Here is a 20,976-nt window from a genome sequence, read left to right as displayed (position 1 = left end):
GCTAGTTCAGAAAAAGAAATTGTTTTTGATAAAACTCCATCTGATACTGGTTCATCGGATGATAGTTCTGAAAAATCTGTAGAGTTTGATCAGTCACCAGTTGATGATAGTAGTGACGATGAGGAAGAAAAACATATTAACATTGCAAAATCTCATTTGTCTCCTGAAAGTTTTCATTTCTATTTTGCAGATCGTTTGAAAAAACTGAAGGAGAAACAAGCTGAAAAAGAACAACAACAAATGAAATCTGAAGGTGTTGTTCAGAATGAGAATGCTGAAAGTGTTGCTGAGAAGATGGTTGAGACTGAGCAAGTGAAAAAAGAAGAAAAGGTGACTGAAGCTGAGAAAGTAATCGAAGTAGAGAAATTTGTCGAAGTTGAAAAGATTGTTGAAGTCGTCAAGCCTTACGAAAAGTGTTTAGAATCATGCAAGGAATGTGCAGCTAAAGACGAGATGATAGCTGAGTATGAGAAGAAGAAGGAGCAGTTGTTGTTCAATCTTAATTATGTGAAAGAATCTTATGATGTCTTGAACAGAACAGTGACTGGTCTTCAAAAGACAAACTCAGAAAGACAGAACGCTTTGACAATAATGAATGCTGTGATGATGTCGAAGCAGAAAGCTATCAATTTCTACATTGAAGAAAGTGCAAAGTGGAAGCAAGAGTTGGAAACCAAAAAGATCAAGAATAAGAGAATCAGACGATTATTGCAGAGTTATTCCAGTTCAGATTATCTTATTGATCGAATTTATCCGACTGTTACAGGTATGGAAGCTTTCCAAGATGAGAAACCAAAGAAGAAAGATACTTGTAAGAAACCGACTTTTAGCTATAACAAGTGTCCACCTCCGATTTGGGAAGGGTATTCTCCCAGGAAACAAAATGAGGAGCAACTTGAAAAAGCAGTCAATATAAAGCTAAAAACCGATACAACTGAAGTATTACCAGAAAACATTGACGTCACGTTCACCTCGCCTGACACTGATCATGAGTCTGAGTTAATCAAAAAGGTGGTTGATCAGGTGTTAGATACTGATGAGGAGTCTGAGTCAAAGTCTGAATCTGGAGGGTTAAGTTCGTCAGTCAATGGTCCAAAGTCGTCGGTCAAAAAGGCTTATAGTAAAGATTTTTTGCTATCCAAATCGAATTTGAATGATGAAACATTCGAAGTAGTTTATACTTTGAATGATTCTGACAAATTATATTATAACAAAGAGTTTCCTATAAGAAGTGTTAAAATAGAATTTATTAACAAGATTTTCAAACGAACAGAAATTAATATTCCAGAATTGAAAGTTTTGAAAAATCTTGAAAAACCTAAAAAATACACTTCAAGAGTTCAACATCGTTTAAACAAGAAAAAGGGTTACAATTCTGGTTCTGGTTTTCAAAAGAAACCAAACCATAATCGTAGCTACAAAAAGAAAGGTTTAGGTTTTGTTCCATCAGAAAATTATAAAAATGAGAAAAATTCTAAAACAAAAACAGAATTTGTTTCAGGTGGAAGTGCTGAGGATGAACAGAAGAAACCGTTCTGGAAACAATCAAACCAGGAGTTTCTTGCTGAGAAGAAGAGAAACAGAACTGGAGTTTTTCATCCAAGAGAGACTCTAACCTGTTTCAAATGCAATGAAGTTGGTCACATTGCATGGAACTTCCCGAAAAATGCCAAGACAATACAGGGAGTTTCTGAGAAACTAAAAGAGAAAGTTGTTGATGTCCAGCCACCAACAGAAAAATTTAAAATTTTTGAAAATTCAACTTATTAGGTTGGTGAGTGTTCGAAAAAGAATTTTTACAAAAAGAATGCAAAGAACAACCAAGTGTGGGTTGTTAAGCAAGTTGATGAGAAAATCGGCGATGATTCTGGTTCCACAAAGCCAGAGGAGCCACAAGGTGAGGTAAAAGAGGTAAATTCTGTGTTTTCACTAAGTGATGATGAATTTCCATCACTGAAGTTTGAAGAGATTAAACAGAAAGTTGGTAAGGTTGAGATCTCGGATCAGTTTTACTCCGAGAAAAATGAGTTTGATGTCGAGAAAGTTTTTAATGGAAGTGTAAAGAAAATCTTTGGGAAAATGCTTGATGGGATAGCAAAAGGGGTTAAATATTTTTATGCAACAAAAAAGGCAACATATAACCCTACTGAACAAGAATTGAAAACTCTCAAGTCTGAAAGGACTTGGGTGGAAATTCTTTTCCCTTGAAGTCTTAGGACTATGCCGAAGATCCCAAGATTGTAAATGTGGATCAGGAATCGGCATCATTCTTGTAAAATAGTCCTTCAACATAGTTTGGAAAATTGTTGAAATTTTTACAGATTAAAGGACTACGCAGGAGCTTCCAGGTTGGTAAGTGTGAAGCAGGAATCGGCATTTTGTTCTTACAATTGGTAAATGATCTAGTGTAAATGTTCTATTCCTACACTGGTTAATGGTGATTGTTTTTACAATTGGTACAGAGGGTGTATACTTGCATATGGTAAATCAGGGACATTAATTTGTACTTGATCTACTACAAATGATTGATGAACAATATGATGAACCATACCCCTAATTTACAAGTGAACCTATAAGTGGTAAAAACAAACTTATTTTCCGGAAAAATCATTTTGATTAAAACAAACTTAAGTGTTTTGAAATCTAAATGAGAAAATAGTTTGTTGAAAGGGGGAGCTCTAATTGTTTATGCCTAGCGGATGGCGATGTGATGCAATTCGATATCGGTTGTCACTTTATTTATATAGTTTGTTTTGAATTTTCTGTAATTGGGTCAAGAGTTTAGATTGTTTTTCAAATTTCTTTTTAAATGTGTTTGCATTTTAGGGGGAGTAGAAAATTCAGAAAATCCAAAAATATTAGAAAATTTGAAAAAGACAAAAACATTATAAAATCAAAAATGAGTTTTGTTGTGAAAAAGAGGAAATGATAGTACATCAGTGGACTGTCACAACATGCTAAAGAATTGGAAAGTTAAAATGTGATAAACAATCTCACTGTGGATATGCCAGTAGGTTTTTAAACATTTAGTAGATTGTGACGAGATATAAACCTAAAAAATTCAAACTTGCTTATTCTGTGGGTAACAACTTCTTGGATATATAGGTAACCCCTGAAATCTTGTTTGAAAGGTCGCTTATTCTGAGATACTAGGTCTTTATGCTCAGTGATATCCGGGGTATTATCCCGGGACTTCTGCTGTATGGAAATACTGACCTAGTCCCCGGATAATACTTTCTGCAAATGCTTTGAAATATAAGCTCGCCCTCAGCAAATTGATGAAACAATAAAATTGATAGTCATTGCTGTTGTAACAAAAGATCCTCTAAAGGGGACATACCAAAAGTCAAAGTCGTCATCTCTTTGTGTATACGGAAGTATCGACCTGAGCTCTCATGGCCCTCGCAGTTTAACCCCTTTACAGATATCATCTATGGTATACTCACCTGTAAGACTGAATATTGCGATCTGGATACGGGAGTATATTCAAGTAGTGGGACACACGGATAAGTTTAAGCCATTAAAACATTAATCTCGTATCTCGAAACAATTGAACTTTCTGTGAAAATTTAAGTGGACCAATAAACTGACAATCTAGGTGAATTGTTTAGAACTTAAAATGAAATGAAGCTTAACTGTGTTAGTGATATGTCTCAAAAACTGATATGATCCTCTTACACAAGCTCACAAAAAATATTGTTTGTAAATATTTCATTTTTGCATTTCTTTATTTTTACAATTTGATGTCTTTATTTTCTTTAAATTTCAAAAATCCAAAAAGATTTTAGGTGTATTTTAGCATAAACTTTTGAAAAACTCAAAAAGATTTTCGACAACTGATATTGGAAAGCTGATTTTCAAAGTCTCAAGTGCTAAACATGATGACATTGTTGTGAGGGGAAGTGTGTCTTAAACATCAAATGTGTTTTTAAAATCAACAAGTGGTTCATCAAAGAGGATAGTTTCTTTTGAGGGAGAGTCAATGTTAGTGCATATATTCTAAAGTGTTACATGTGTAAAACTTATTTTGAGGTAGAATTTATGCAGGTTAAGTATGAGCTGGATTATCGATCCTGAGCAGAACTTGAGCCAAGTTTCGATCTTGTAATCAAAGCTGTGTGAAAGAAAGCCAGGTTGATTGATGCTGAAAAGCTTATGAGAGCCAGGTTTCGACACCTGAGGATACTGTGGATTGAACATGTGCCAGGCTTCGATTCTGTGGACAAAGCTTGAGCCAGGATAACGATAATGTACCTGTAAAAGTCAGACAACGATCCTGAAGCTGATGATGCTGATGAACTTAAGGAATGCCAGCATATCGCAAAGGGGAGTCTGGAGATATGAAAGAGAAGAGAGAGTGAAGCCCAGAGACTGATCAAGGCTGAAGTTTGAGAAGACTCGTCACGAACGACTCGTCAACATCTGAGGGGGAGTCTGTTGGTGCATACATCTGTCGACTTCGTCTTGTATCGAGTCTTAGATTAGATTGTATAGATCAGGGCACGTTTTATGAGAAAATAGGAAAATTTATGAGTGTTAGAGGTTGATTTCACTCCTAGCTACACATGAAGGTGATTCCGCCCGGAATCACAATGTTCTGATTCCGCTCCTATTGTCACTTGGACGTTTCGGGCGAAATCAGACTTCTATATATAGTCACTCAGGAGCGAAATCAGGAAACAGAGCCTTGTATTCCATGCCGAAGTGCTGCCGGTGTGAGGTTTGATTGTAAACAACGTCAGATCAATACAATCAGTTTTTAACGTGAAGATTTAGCTGTTTCTACCTTTGTTTCTTGTTTTCCGCACCCGAAACAGAGTAAAACTCCTCTGAACGACTCATTCGGGTCAGTCGCACGATCCTACATTTTCTGTCGAATTTTCTTCAACTTTTGCTTTATCAGCTTCCAGTTTTTCTTTTTCTTCAGCAATTCTTTTTGCTTCAAGTTCTTCCCATTCTTTCTTCAATCGAGCAGTTCTTTTCTCTTTCAACATCTCGATTTTATCTACAAAAAACAAATTAAAACTATAAGAATCCAAACCTTTTCTAGCTTTATTGATATACTCTTCTTCGTTATCAGTGTCAGCATCACATCCTAATTCTTTAAAAATCGGTATTCTTTTCGGACTAGATTTGACTTCTTCTTCTTCTAAGATTCGAGCAACAAGTCCTGAATCAGCCGGAATGTATTTATCCCAGCTAAATCCTTCTGCCACTTTTTCATCATCTTGATTAACAAGATAAGCTTTCTTCTTTACATCCTCAATAGCACGAGATGAGGACGGTTGTTGAACAATCTGATGAAAAATTGATTTTTGATAATAATCCTTCTTTCCAGACTGATCTTGTCTTCCGGTTGCTTCTTTATTTTTACATTCTCTTTTAAAATGCCCCTTTTCTTTGCAATGAAAACAAGTAACCTTTGATTTATCAAACCCTATCGGAGATGTACCAATCTCACGAAAATCATCTCTTCCAGTGATTTGTGTGAATTTTTCTGCTCTTCTTACAGCACTTGCTAAACACCACTTGATGTCCATCAGCTCAAGTTCTTCAGCATCAATTTGGTCATAATCCTCTTTGGTGAGCATCGGATTACCAATTCTTGCAGCAACTAAACTTTCATAAGACTCTAACATTGTGACAAGTGATGCCATGTGTTGCTTAGCCATTTCTAGAGAAAGATGTTGACCATTTTGGATATTCAATGTAACATTGCATTGAAAATTTGTTGAATTTTGTCGTTGATGACTTGGTGTTGTGAAATTCGGATCAAAACTAGAGTATGAAGACGAATATCGACCACTCTGAGTTACAGTACTACCATTTGTTCCAGAAGAACCATCAGCACTGAAAGCAGTCTTAATCTTTGGACTTGGAGTAGTCTCAAATTTGTTTCCTCTGTAGTATAGGTTAACATCTTGTTGAGCATTTGGATTATTCAAGATAGCAGTTTTCTGAATATCCAATTCATGTTCTTCAATCTTTTGGATAAACTTTGCCAAATTCATACTTTCAGTTTTTCTCATATGTTTTAAGATCAACAAATATGTTCCCCATTTATCTTATGGTAACGCATCAGCTAGCTTATCAACCCATTCATCGTCGTCTTTCTTTATTTCCAATCTTCCCATTTCCAGAACAAGATGACAATATCTATCGATAGTCGTTTTTGTTGATTCACCTTCAAAAGCTACAAACATATCAAATGATTTCTTTAGTAAAGCTTGTTTGTTCTTTATCATATCAGCACTTCCCTTAAACTTGTTAATCAACGCTAACCAAATTGATTTAGCAGTTCCTTCATCTTGAAGAAGACTAATCATCATTTTTTCACTGGTGTATTTCAATTTCTCAATTGCTGAAAAGTCACTAAAAGCTTTTTCAATCCCACGTTCATTTTTTGGTTTAACATAATCAACATCCAACGAGCACCATGCATCAAACTTATAGGCTTGCACCCAGTTTTCAAAACGATTTTGCCATCCTTTAAAATCCTCGATGTACATAAGCTTTGGAGGCTTTTGAGATGTTCCCATTTCATTTTCAATTTCAATTGTTTCTGCGGCAGTAACTTGAGCAGCTAGAGTGGTTGCAAATGCGTTGTAAAATTCCTCTTCCATGTTTCGGTAACCTGTTTCACAAATTCACAAGGTTCACAAAAAATGTGAGTTCACACGAAATGAGATCTTAAACAATATGACTTGGTGCGAAATAGACTATTGGTGCGAAATCAATTTTGGTGCGAAATGGCCTCTTCAAGCGGAATGATACATTCACACGAAATGCAGGTTTCAAGCGAAATAGGAATCTATTTCGTACGAAATGAGGTTCAAACAGACGTTTTCTTGTGAAATGAAATCCAAACTGTGGATTTCGTGCGAAATGAAATCTAGGATGCTGATTCCGTGCGAAATGAATTACTCAAAGATGATTCCGTGTGAAATGGGATGACAATTTCACACGGAATGGTCTATTTCGTGCGGAATGCTGCTGACGTCACTCTAACGGCCATGATTTTTGTCAAATTGATCAGTTTTTAGCTTGATTTTAGGTCCAATTCTCTCAAGGATTTGTTAAAACAGTGTTTCGCTCATAATGTGAGAAGATCAAGCCATTTTATCCGTTAAAACTTGTTAATTTTGAAAAAGAAGGTGTAGAAGTCAGAAATTTTGGTGAAATCATACTGAATTGGCAAGAACTCTTCCTCCTGAGATCTGATACCACTTGTAGGATCGAGAATCGATCTAAATGAGTCTATCAGAAGAATTCTAATCCATATCAAAGGCGGAATTCAATGATATAGACTTGGAAACAGTTTGATTCACTCTTTAATTGTCTTGTTTATTGATATAACACTAATACAGATCAATTGACACATCGGCAGCACTTCGGTACCGGAATCAGGAACCTTACAAATGAAATGGCACAACAGCTATATATCAAGGAAGCATTTTGCACGGAATGAGTAAAAACCATTTCGTGCAAAATGGATATGTTCATTTCATACGAAATGGCTTCTGCCATTTCGTGCGAAATGACTTCACACTATACAATTCTCGATTTACGTGCCCTGATCTATTAACAAGAGTCGATACAAGGTGAAGTCGACAGACATATGCACCAACAATCACTCACTCCTGATTCATCATCTGACGAATCATAGTCCTCAATGATTGGAGCACTTTGATTCGTCAACGTTGAAGTGTCTATTCGTTCAGATGAGGTACTCGAGGAACTGTCCGATTTGAACCCTAAACCAGTAGTAACTTCCTCATAATCAAGAGGGACACTGGGTTCAAAACGTGGCATTTCTTCTTCATCGGGCATTCGAGTATAGTTGTGTCTCAAAGGGGGTGGACACGACTTATACCTAGTGCCTTTCTTGTTCCCTTTCAGTTATTGTGTGTCTATGATGTGATTGAGCACATATCGGGAGTTAGAATAACTCTCCAATTTGAGCTTGATTGCATCATGCTCGCATTTGGTAATGACTAGCTCTTTCTTTGTTTCCTCAATGATATTAAAGTAGTTATTAATACCATTTTGTTTATTGAAAACAATTTTTGTTAATTCGGAAACACTTTTCTTTTAAAGTTTCAATTACATCTTTGAAATCCTTTTCATTTCGAGCTAAAGCCATGTTTACCTCTTTGCATTTGGACAGCTCAATAACCAGACTTTGATTATGACTATGAACCTTTTCGGATTCCACTTTCAAATCTGCACACATATTACAAACACTAGGAGTAGGAGTGTCGGATTTTACCTGACTTGTCGAGGCTGAGACATTTGCCATAAAGGCAGTCTGATAAGAAAAAGATCCATCCTCTGAGAAGAATTTCTCCATTTCCTTTGATGCAACAGCAGCCTTCTTGATCAGATTAGATTTCTGACACTTTAACTCCTCAGCTTCATTCAATAGATCATCAACATCAGAATTCACTTCTTCCTTCACATCAGATTCAGAATTATAACCTCCCGAATATGAGCTTTCTTCATCCGAACTCCCGCTATAACCAGAACTATCATCACTGTCAGAAAACTCTTCTTTGTGAACATGCTTGATGTGATTGATGATCTTTGCATAACATGTAGTTCCTCCTGCTTCTTAATCACCATCTCCAAACTGTACTGACCAGTTACATCCTTCATCAGCTTGAACTACTAATGCTCTATTGGTGTTTGAAGGTCCAGCCTGGGTTTGATTGGCGGTGTTGTTCACAGCTACCAAACTTCTTTCACTGTTTTCTTGATTTGCATTGGAAGTACTCGTCTGATTACGGAAGGGATTTTGATTGCCATGTCTGCTCGGACGAGTGCACTCATGTTTGAAGTGACCCTTTTCGCCGCAGTTGAAACATGTAACCGCATCCTTATCGAAACCTTACTTCGTATCCTTTTTGCTTTCCAAGGTAGTTCTCCCAGTTCGTTTCATGAAATCCTTAGCCCTTCGAACAGCACTTGCAAATGCCCACTTGATGTCCATTAACTCCATTTCATCACGGTCTATCTGTTGATAATCTTCATGGGTCATATTGATGTGTCCAATTTGACCTGCAACCAATCCGCAATAGGCATTGAACATTGTGTTGAGAAGTTCCATTTGTTCCTTTGCCACTTCGATGCTTACTTTAGAAAGGCTTGAAGTATCAACTCTGACTGTGTTGGGGTTTTAGGGTGGAGGATTGTTACTGTAATATGCTTGCTGTTGTTGTGGTTGGGCTTGTGGTGGGGTCGGAATATAAGCACTTGGATCAAATTGAGGTTGAGTAGTGGAAACTTTAGGTGGAGGTTCGGGTTTAGGTAGCCAGGCACTCGCGTCGAATTGAGGTTTTGAAAAAGCGTGAGCTTGAGCAACAACATGCACCAGCGGAAGATAGGCTCTTGGATCGAAAACCGGAGGAGAAGCTGACTGGGGAAAAGGACAGGAACTTGTATTGGACATAAACGCCGTTTGTAGTTTTAGTTGCTGGGAAGAACTGGAACTAGCTGCATGATTAAACCCTGCGAGGTACATATCAGTATTTTGAGGAACTGGAATCCGTTTAGCTTTCCGGATTTCTTCATCATTCTTGTGCTCCAGCTTCTGAATGAATTCATAGATATTGACAGTATCTAAAGTACCCGTATGCTTCAACAATTCAATGAATGAACTCCACTTTGGGGGTAGAGCATCAGCAAACCTTGTAACCATTTCCTGTTGAGTTGTGTCACACCCCGATTTCCACATGTCACCGGTGGGCCCGGTGGGGGAGTATCGTGACGTGGTTGGCAACGTAATAGTCAAACAACACAATATTTAATATGCACAGAGGAAGCAAATTTAAAACATAATACAACTGAATTTAATTATTGTAATATCGAGTATCACAATGATCGGATGTTTGTCCGCAAAACGGATCGAAATAAAATAGAAACAATGGTTCAACAGACTTCGGGCATCCTAAGCTTGCGAGACTTTTTATTGATGCTAAGGAGACAATCCAGCCAATTTTGTTTAGTACCTGCATTCAGTCTTTTTGGGAAAATACGTCAGTTTACACTGGTAAATACAATCAACTGACTCATTTTGGGAAATGATTGAAAATTGGTTTGGATGCACGTGGCATAAACATTTTTATTTTAACTTGGGAGAATTATTTAATATTATAATCTTGTGAACGAATTACATGTTACTTGTGCGTTCAGTAGCCCGGATCTTGTCCGGGTTAAAGATTAATAGACACACCACATCATAGAGTTATACACTGACAGGTGTACGCCTACCCGTGCTCAGGTCGTGGCCATCTCGTAAGATGATGCCAAGTATATCCGGAACATGGTCATTAACCCCTCAAAGACTTTAAGTAATCAAGACTGTTTAAACGAGCCGATCAAATTATTCAACTACCCACTTAACTGTGGAGATTTGATGCTCGATCAAGCGGTATGCTATATACCGTAACCCAAGCCCGTATAGGGAAAATAAGTTAAAAGTATTTACCTGAGCAATGTATAAATCACAATAAGCAAACGCATGTAGCTTTTACTGGTCCTCCTTATCTGGAACGAAGGTTTATAATAACCTATTAGAATTCTAACGGGTCTTTTATTAAGCTTAAGCTTAGACCGACTAGTTTCAAAGATACGGTTCGTACGCCTGATTAAGCGAAGACCGGATAGAATGTGATTTAGACCCGACAAATCCAGAGACTTGTTTAATATGGGTTTATTATTCACATTCTGGATTTTGAGATAAAATCGTTAAGGTTTAACCCGTTATTATTACATAAACCGAACCGTACGCGTAATAAGCGTGACGGGTAGTCATGAGAGCTATATACAGGTTTCCTAAGTTAATTAAGTCTCAAATATGTTGTGACATCAGTAAGGTGTCTTTCATTTTGCTCGAAACGTGTTTAAACACAAACTAGGCCCCGTAGGGGTAGTTTGGTCATTTTTAAAGGTTGTAAAAAGGTTTAAGTGTTTAACTGAGTTACAGGTCTGATGTAATCAGTAAATATACTCCAATTAATGAGTCATAACAGTAAGATAAAGCATATGTGTGAAATTTCTCATTTTAACCAAACTATGCCCCGTAGGGGTATTTTGGTAATTTCACATAAGCTGAAAAGCTCAGAACTGAAGTCTGAGTTTATCCACCTTTGCTTACTGTTAAAATATTATAATTTTCCTCTTATATCAGTAGGTATCAACCCGGGTATGTCCAATATGATTTTAAAACATACTATGCGTTAAAAACGCTAATTAAGGCGATTAAAGGCCATTTCCGGGTTCGATACTTAAATATGATATTTTTATATTTCTAGAAGGCTTAAAAGAATTTATTTATCATATGTGATCAGTAGCAAAAGGTTTGGAGTCGTTTAGATATGTAAATCTCATTTTATGGCCCGTAAGGGCAAAACCGACATTCACCGAATTAAGCCTACGACTATGAGTTATGCTCAACCAAAAATTAATTAAAAATCTTTAAAAATCCCAAAATAATATATTACATCAGTGGGTAAAAGATTTGATACCAAAAAGTATGTTTAACTAGGCTATACGCTAATTACGCCATTTTATTAGCATAAAGCATTCATTTTGCAATAATGAGCATAACTCTTAATCTACAAGTCAAACTGATGTCAAACTTTGCATACAAGTCTATATATCAGTAACTAAGGTTTCTACACTTTTACATTTTCATAAATCACGTTTTAAGGTAATAAGGGCATAACGGTCAACATATGAGCAATTAACGGAAGCATGCATATTAATCAGATAACTAATGAACCAAGGTGTATAATCACAGAGGGTTGTTCTAACATGTAACCTAGTCCAATTAAAGCTCTGAGGTATTTCTAAAATATGCCTAAACGGGTCAGAACAAAGTTAAAGTGAAAGTCAAACTATGTGACTTTCGGTTCCGAACCGGGTCTAAATAGGAAGTTGTTGGGTTTGAAAATGTTTAGACATGTTCTTACACTTATTACTAAGTTACAACAATGATCCAACAGGTTGTATATGAGCTACAATGTTAATTATGCATAAACGGCATTTTAGACTTCCTGTTGACTTTTTAAGTAAAGGTTTGACCCGACTTTTGACCTGGTTAAAGTGATGATCAGGGGAAACCCTTTTGAGGTTTTATTACTCACATAAATACCATCTTATATCTACTTTTGATTCGAGAATTGACTGAGCCATTACTTATTAATCTCGAAGTCAAACCGTAATTACGACGGTTTGACTTTTAGCTAAATAACTAAGCTAAAATTAATTTAGAAAGATTAAGACAACTTACAAGGGTCTAATGGATGATTAGGAAGGCCTGGAGAGTCCTCTTGTGCTCCACACTTGATCAGAAGGTTGTTGAGGAATGAATGATCAAAGTTTTGCACTTTGAGAGCCTTATATAGTGCACTAAGACACCACAATGTGTTGACAATTAAGTCTAGGACTAACCACAACATTTCCACAGGTGTCCTACATGTTTAGGGGTTGTTTAGGGGCCAAGAGAGACGAGGAAACACTGTTACATTCGGTTTCATGCGCGTAAAAACAGGTAACAGCCTGTTTCTGGTCGCTGGCACTTGCTTACGGACCGTAAGCCCTCTCTTGCGGTCCGTAAGCCTGACATCAGGCTTAAAAACTTGTTGTTCTTTGGTATCTTGAAGGGGTAACTTGGGGCTTCGACTTTGGGACATGTTTTACCAGGGTGGGGCCTCAATAAAGTGCTTAATACAGTAACATACCCTACCATCTTGGTATGCTTGCTTGGATTCTTCATAAAAGTACCGAAAACTAAGGGTTACCGTAGGAATTCCTTCGTAGGAGTTCACCAATTGATTCATGAATCATTCATTGCTAATATTCACTGAACTTGAACATACACTAGATGTTTTTTAATACGTTTTGAGTCTTGGGATTTATAACGAGGTCGTTCAGAGGTGAAATAGTTAACATGACGACATTTTTAAATCCTGTCAACCATCTTTCATAAATCCGAGTTTATAACGCTTTTCGTCTTACACGACACGTGTCGTTATTTTATTTAACACGAATTTTCGAGGTGTTACATCCTCACCCCCTTAAAATAAATCTCGCCCCGAGATTTACTTAAATAAATAAGGGTACTTCTCTTTCATGGTGGATTCAACTTCCCACGTATACTCGGGACCTCTTCGGGCATCCCATTTGACCTTTACAATTGGTACATGCTTCCTACGAAGCTTCTTTACCTGTCGATCTTCAATCGACAAAGGTTTTTCAACAAATTTCAAGCTCTCGTCTATATGCACATCGGTGTGCGGCATTACCAGTGATTCATCAGCGACGCACTTCTTCAGGTTGCAAATGTGGAACACATTGTGAATTCCACTGAGCTCTTCAGGTAAGTTTAACTTATAGGCAACTGACCCGACACGTTCGATAACCTCGAAAGGTCCTATGTATCTCGGGCTTAGGTTGCCTTTCTTACCAAATCGCATCACTCCTTTCCAGGGTGATACTTTGAGCAACACTTTATCACCTACTTCGAAGTGAAAAGCCTTACGCTTAGGGTCTGCGTAGCTCTTTTGCCTATCTCGGGCCGCCTTGAGACGGTCGCGAATCTGGACAATCTTGTCCGTCGTTTCAAAGACTATCTCTGGTCCCGATAATTGGACATCTCCAACTTCCGCCCAACAGATGGGTGACCTACACTTTCTACCGTACAATGCCTCGAAGGGTGCAGCCTTAATGCTGGTATGGTAGCTATTGTTGTAGGAGAATTCGATTAATGGTAGGTTCTTATCCCAACTATCACCCAAATCGATTGCACATGCACGTAGCATGTCTTCCAATGTTTGAATAGTACGCTCACTCTGACCGTCAGTCTGAGGATGATAAGCCGTACTAAAATTTAAACGTGTGCCCAAGGATTGCTGGAAACTTTTCCAAAAATGCGATGTGTATCTAGTATCTCTGTCAAAGATAATAGACAGAGGTATGCCATGCAAGGCTACAATCTTATCAACGTACAGCTGGGCTAACATATCGGAGCTATAAGTCTCTTTGATGGGTAAGAAATGTGCTGACTTAGTCAGTCTGTCCACTATAACCCATATTGTATCATTTCCTTTCCTAGTCTTGGGTAACTTGGTAATAAAATCCATAGTTACACATTCCCACTTCCACTTGGGAAGTTCAGGCTGTTGCAGCAAGCCTGACGGCTTTTGATGCTCAGCTTTGACTTGCGCACAAGTCAAGCATTTGGCCACATGGGCGGCTACCGACTTTTTCAAACCGATCCACCAATAATTTGCCTTTAGATCTTGGTACATCTTATCAGCTCCAGGGTGAACGGAGTACTTGGAACTGTGGGCCTCCTGGAGGATAATATCACGAAGTCCTCCATGAACTGGAACCCATATTCGTCCGTTTAATCTTAAAATTCCGTCCTTGCTAAGAGTTAACTGCTCCTCAGTTACTCCTAACTTTTCATTCGGATAGTTAGCTTCCAACACAGCTTCTTTTTGTGCAGCTAACAACCTTTCCATCAAATTGTTCTTCACTTCAATGCTCTTGGCATTGATTCGGATGGGTTTCACCTTTTCCTTACGACTCAAGGCATCGGCGACTAAATTCGCCTTGCGGGGATGGTATCTGATTTCACAATCATAATCATTCAACGTCTCCATCCAACGGCGTTGCCTCATGTTTAATTCTTTCTGATTAAACAGATGCTGGAGGCTCTTGTGATCAGAATAGATCACAAACTTGATTCCATAAAGATAATGCCTCCACAATTTCAGTGCGAACACAACGGCACCCAATTCCAAATCATGGGTGGTGTAATTCTTTTCATGCACCTTTAACTGTCGTGATGCATAGGCAATAACCTTGCCTTTCTGCATAAGCGCACACCCCATGCCGGTGTGTGAAGCATCGCAGTAAACTACGAATTCTTTTGTGCCTTCAGGTAATGTCAGAACAGGAGCGTTGCTCAACTTTTGCTTTAGTATTTCAAAGGACTCTTGCTGCTTAGGGCCCCAAATGAACTTTTCCTTTTTCTTAGTCAAGGATGTTAAGGGCGCAGCAATCCGTGAAAAGTTTTCAATGAAACGCCTGTAATATCCTGCCAATCCCAGGAAGCTACGAATCTCCGTAGGCGTCTTCGGCTCCTGCCAGTTCATGACTGCTTCAACTTTAGCGGGATCCACTTGGATGCCATGCTCACTGACCACATGTCCAAGGAATTGGACCTCTCGAAGCCAAAATTCACACTTAGAGAATTTGGCATAGAGCCTCTCGTGATGTAAAAGTTTGAGAATACATCGAAGATGTTTCTCATGATCAGCTTGGTTCTTTGAATAAATCAGGATGTCATCGATGAAGACGATAACGAATTTATCCAAGTATGGCTTGCAAACGCGATTCATGAGATCCATGAACGCGGCAGGTGCATTAGTGAGCCCAAAAGGCATCACTAGGAAGTCGTAATGGCCATAACGGGTCCTAAATGCAGTTTTATGCATGTCTTCATTTGGGACCTTCAGTTGGTGGTAGCCTGACCTCAAATCAATTTTCGAGAAATAGCTTGCCCCTTGTAATTGATCGAATAGATCGTCGATCCTGGGCAAAGGATATCTGTTCTTGATCGTGACCTTATTAAGCTCACGATAGTCGATGCACAGACGCATCGACCCATCCTTGTTCTTTACGAACAGAACTGGTGCTCCCCAAGGAGACGAACTAGGTCTGATGAAACCTTTGGCTAACAATTCGTCTAGTTGTGTCCTCAACTCTTTCATCTCGGTGGGCGCCAACCTATAAGGTGCCCTGGCAACTGGTGCCGTTCCGGGGATGATATCAATCCTGAATTCCACTTGCCTATCTGGTGGCAAACCAGGTAGTTCTTCCGGAAAAACTTCTGGGAATTCAGAAATAACAGGGATGTCTCCTATCTTTGGTTTAGGCTCATCAATAATCACTTGTGCCATATAGATGACACAACCCTTCTTTAAACACTTTGAAGCCTTGAGCATAGTCACTTGCTTAGGCAGTCCATACTGGGTGTCTCCCCGAACGGTAAGTGATTCACCCGACGGGGTCCGTATCACCACTTGTTTCTTGTTGCAGACGATTTGGGCTTGGTTGTGAGATAACCAGTCCATACCCAAAACTATGTCAAAACCGGCCAACTTAAAGGGAAGTAGAGTCAGAGGAAAAGAATGGTTCTTAATGGATATAAAACATCCCTCTAACACAGTTGAGACGGTTTCTATGGTACCATCAGCTAGCTCTACCTCATAGTTTACGCTTAGGGTTTTGACAGGTAAATTCAACAATTTACAAAACTTGTTATCTACGAAAGACTTATCTGCGCCTGAATCAAAAAGTACTCTTGCAAAGACATTGTTTACAAGGAAAGTACCTGTTATGAAATTATCGTCTTGCACAGCCTCCTTCGCGTCCATTCTGAAGACTCTCTCATTGGTCTTCTTGGCCTCTTCAGGCTTCTTGTTGTATTTAGGGCAGTTGGTCTTAATGTGCCCCTTTTCATTGCAATGGTAGCATGTTGCGTCTTTTATCTTCTTGCAATCCAAGGTTTTGTAATCCATGGACTTGCATATACCATAAGCATAGGTTTTTGACTGAGTCTGAGAGTTCGACTCAAGTCTGCACCTTCCAAAGTGATGTTTCTTGCAAATCTTACATTTGGGCTTCTCGCCAGAATGATGCCCATCTTTCTTTGACTCATATCCTTTCTTGGTGTCACCGTTCCCACGGTGTTTCTTGTTTGACCTACGCGAACTATCATCTTCGCGCTTTCTTTTCTCCGTCTCCTTATTCCTCAGCGCTCTCTGCCTGACCGCATCCAGAGTGAGGGATAAGGAAATGTCAGCTACCGATCTAAAAGTAGTCGGCCGAGAAGCTTTCACGCTTGCCTTGATCTCGGGGGCTAAACCACCGATAAAACGAGCGATTCTTTTTGGTTCCGGGGTTACCAGGTAGGGAACCAACCGGGACATAGTGTTGAAGCTCGTTAGGTAAGCTTGACAGTCAATGTTTGTCATCACCTGTGATAGAAAATCAGACTCTATCTTCTCCACCTCATGCTGAGGGCAGTAATTTTCCCTGATAAGGGCAACAAATTGATCCCACGACATGCTGTACAATGGGATTTTCCTGGTGGCTTGAATCAGAGATCTCCACCATGCTAAAGCTTCGCCCTTAAAAGACTGCGACACAAACTTGACCACGTCTCTCTCAGCGCATCCGCTGATATCAACAACCGTATCCATCTCATCCAGCCACGTCATACAGTCAATAGCTCCTTTCTCCCCAGTGAAGTCCCGGGGCTTACATGAAACAAAATATTTATAGGAACAACCTTTCTCACGGGGTCCCCTGTTCAGTACAGCCTGCTGTGATGGTGCACTGTGGTTTGAGGAGTGTCGATCATCATCTTTCTTCGGGTCATCCTTCTTGGATGGTGGCTTTGAAGGTTGTGTAGATAGGGTCCTACTACGAGTCCCACTATACTCTTCGTACTGTCTTTCCAAAGCCTTTGTAACCGCGTCGTCGACCAACGCCTTTAATTCAGCACCCGTTAAGGTAACCCGGGCGTTATCAATATTCTCCGTTGGATGGCTATTTATCCCGTCTAAGTTAGCCATTTCAATTGAACTGTTACAGAAAACAAGGACAATAGTTTATGTGGGAGTTTATTATGGAATTTCTCCTTGGTTAATTCATTAACCATGGTCACAGAGACCATATTTGGTTAATTTATTAATTATATCTATTTAGGATTTCTATAATAATTTATCCTAGTTATAAAACAATAACAGTTTTATTTGTTGCACAAAAGGCCTAGTCACATGGACAGTTTATTTTATGGGTTATGATTTCAGAGAATCAAACATGAAGGTATACTGGCACAATAGGCCTAATCACAAGGACATTTATAAATTATATGCTAGGATTTCAGAGAATCAAAGCATTTGAGGTTGAACCTAGTTCATTACTTTTATTTGACAGGGAGTCATCGCTACTACTGTCTTTTGGCTCATGTGGAAATGAGCAGGGCCCGTAGGCACATATTACCACGTAGGGTAAAAGTATGGTCATCTTAATTGATGATTTACCCCATGATTCAGAGATCGATAATTGGGTTTGGAATCTTTGAAGGATCCTTATATAATCAAATAATGCGTGTGATTCAAATGAATCACATCTGCCAGGAGTGTTAACCTGTTTTCAGATGTTCAACAGGGATTTGAATCTTTCTAACAGGTCTTACCATCTTGGCCTGGCCTTATAATGATCCGAAGGCTAGGTTTCACTCTTTAAGAAAAATTTACATAGGCAGACATTTACTTAAAAGGAATGATTTTTGATTCATTTATTTCATATGTAATAATTATGCGTGTAATAGCAACATGAAATTTATAAACAATTATTCATTACTTTACTACAATATTACATGCTGCCCTAACGGGTCTTTTCAAATAGCAACTTACCCACACAGGGGTTTAAACAAGTACTTACCCTCGCAGGGGTTTAATAGCACACGTACCCACGCAGGTGCTTAATAACAAAACATACCCACGCAGGGGCTTTAACAATATAATAGTCCACGCAGGGACTTACACAAATAAAATACCCTCGCAGGGGTTTATTAACAAAACATACCCACGCAGGGGTTTATACTACAAGACTGGCCCACGCAGGGGCTCAACAATACTTGGAAGGATTCAGTGGTCCTTCTTGCTCTTTCCTTTGATCAGGCTTGTCAATCCTTGGAAGAACGTTTGTCGCTCCCTTCGCTCCTTGTGAAATTCTCGCTCTACATAGTCCAACCTTTGCAGAATTTCTTCACGCTCAGGCGGAGAGAACCTTGGTGGTTGCAATTGTGTCCGTATAATAGGTCTTGCAGGTATCTGGTACCCATGAGTTGGGTACCCTACTCCCCATGGATCTCCATAGGGTCCTTGGGTGTTATAGTTAGCCGCTACCACGTACGGATCGGCTTCGGCGTAATTGTAGTTGGTGTGTGTTGGCTGCTCGAACGGGTTGTACGCCATGGAACCTGTGTATGCCGGGATTGGGTTATCAAAACCCATAGGTGGTGGTTGTGGTGCAACTGGGTGTGAAGGCCCACCCATTTGTGGATCTTCTTGATGTGGCGGGTAATGGCTGCCACTTGATTGGAGCGGAGAACTAAAATGAAAGTCTCCTGTTCGCGCAGATATGCGCGCTCCGGTTCTCCTACTTCTTGGTGGTTGCGGGGGTGCCGGTTGAACTGGTGGTGGAGGAGGTGGTGGCGTGACTGCCACAAACCTTGGATCCTCAGAGGGATCTTGTTGCTGTTGTTGCTGCTGCTGAGGTGATGTATGGCGGGGAGGCGTATAGTACCATTCGTTCCTGGTAAACATAGCTTGAAAGCTATCTGGACCAACATAGGGTGATCTGTGGAAGGAAGATCCATCCGAGATCTCTATCGGGTGGTTTGGTGTGCCACTGGCAGGCTCGACAGGGTCCGTATCCTCGTCCATGTCGTCCGCATGATCTCCAGAGAAATGATCTTCTGGACCTAATGGGTTAAAATTCCCTGGTTCTTGCAGGAAGTTTGCCGGGTTAAACCGGCCCCTAAAAACTGGTGTAGGGTCACCGAAGGAGTTGTGCGATAAGGATCGCTGTAATGGTATGTATGAAGGTTGAGGGTTGTTGGGCTCATAATCTGGTTGTGGCCTATAAGGGTTAGGAGGTGTTGAACTGTGTGAGACCGACCGTCTAACCGGCTCAAAGGGGTTCCTCCGGTTCTGCCGGGGATCGTCACTCTCCGTGGTAGATGGAGCTCGCGCATTCGATGGTCCAGCTTCATTATTATTGAGGGCGGTGATTGGCCCCTTGCCTCTTCCTCTTCTCCTGAAGAATCTTGGCGGCATTTTGTTCGTCCCTGAGCAATATGGCATGAGATAACAAAACAAAATATATGTAAAAATAAAGGACAATGTAATTAAAGTGGAATTTGTCCTATGTTGTAGGTCTAGACTCGAAGTTTAGAATTGTGCAATTGTGTAACTGAGATTAAACACAAAAGGCTAGTGTTTAATTCACTCAGTGTTGGCTCTGATACCAACCTGTCACACCCCGAATTCCACGTGTCACCGGTGGGCCCGGTGGGGGAGTATCGTGACGTGGTTGGCAACGTAATAGTCAAACAACACAATATTTAATATGCACAGCGGAAGCAAATTTAAAACATAATACAACCGAATTTAATTATTGTAATATCGAGTATCACAATGATCGGATGTTTGTCTGCAGAACGGATCGAAATAAAATAGAAACAATGGTTCAACAGACTTCAGGCATCCTAAGCTTGCGAGACTTTTTATTGATGCTAAGGAGACAATCCAGCCAATTTCGTTTAGTACCTGCATTCAGTCTTTTTGGGAAAATACGTCAGTTTACACTGGTAAATACAATCAACTGACTCATTTTGGGAAATGATTGAAAATTGGTTTGGATGCACGTGGCATAAACATTTTTATTTTAACTTGGGAGAATTATTTAATATTATAATCTTGTGAACGAATTACATGTTACTTGTGCGTTCAGTAGCCCGGATCTTGTCCGGATTAAAGATTAATAGACACACCACATCATAGAGTTATACACTGACAGGTGTACGCCTACACCCCGTGCTCAGGTCGTGGCCATCTCGTAAGATGATGCCAAGGATATCCGGGACATGGTCATTAACCCCCCAAAGACTTTAATTAATCAAGACTGTTTAAACGAGCCGATCAAATTATTCAACTACCCACTTAACTGTGGAGATTTGATGCTCGATCAAGCGGTATGCTATATACCGTAACCCAAGCCCGTATAGAGAAAATAAGTTAAAAGTATTTACCTGAGCAATGTATAAATCACAATAAGCAAACGCAAGTAGCTTTTACTGGTCCTCCTTATCTGGAACGAAGGTTTATA

General features: G+C 39.5%; 1 protein-coding gene across 1 annotated transcript; it reads right to left on the bottom strand.

Moving 5' to 3' along the window:
- Positions 1 to 18,731: 18,731 nt before the first annotated feature.
- On the bottom strand, positions 18,732 to 19,925 carry LOC110912005 (extensin-2-like). The gene has a single exon (XM_022156695.1). The coding sequence runs from the start codon at positions 19,923 to 19,925 to the stop codon at positions 18,732 to 18,734; it is 1,194 nt and encodes a 397-aa protein (XP_022012387.1).
- Positions 19,926 to 20,976: the final 1,051 nt, after the last annotated feature.

The sequence above is a fragment of the Helianthus annuus genome, chromosome 10 (genome assembly GCF_002127325.2).
Source record: "Helianthus annuus cultivar XRQ/B chromosome 10, HanXRQr2.0-SUNRISE, whole genome shotgun sequence".
Lineage (NCBI taxonomy): Eukaryota > Viridiplantae > Streptophyta > Magnoliopsida > Asterales > Asteraceae > Helianthus > Helianthus annuus.
Note: the sequence above shows the minus strand (reverse complement) of the source record. Positions and strands in the feature narration are given on the sequence as shown.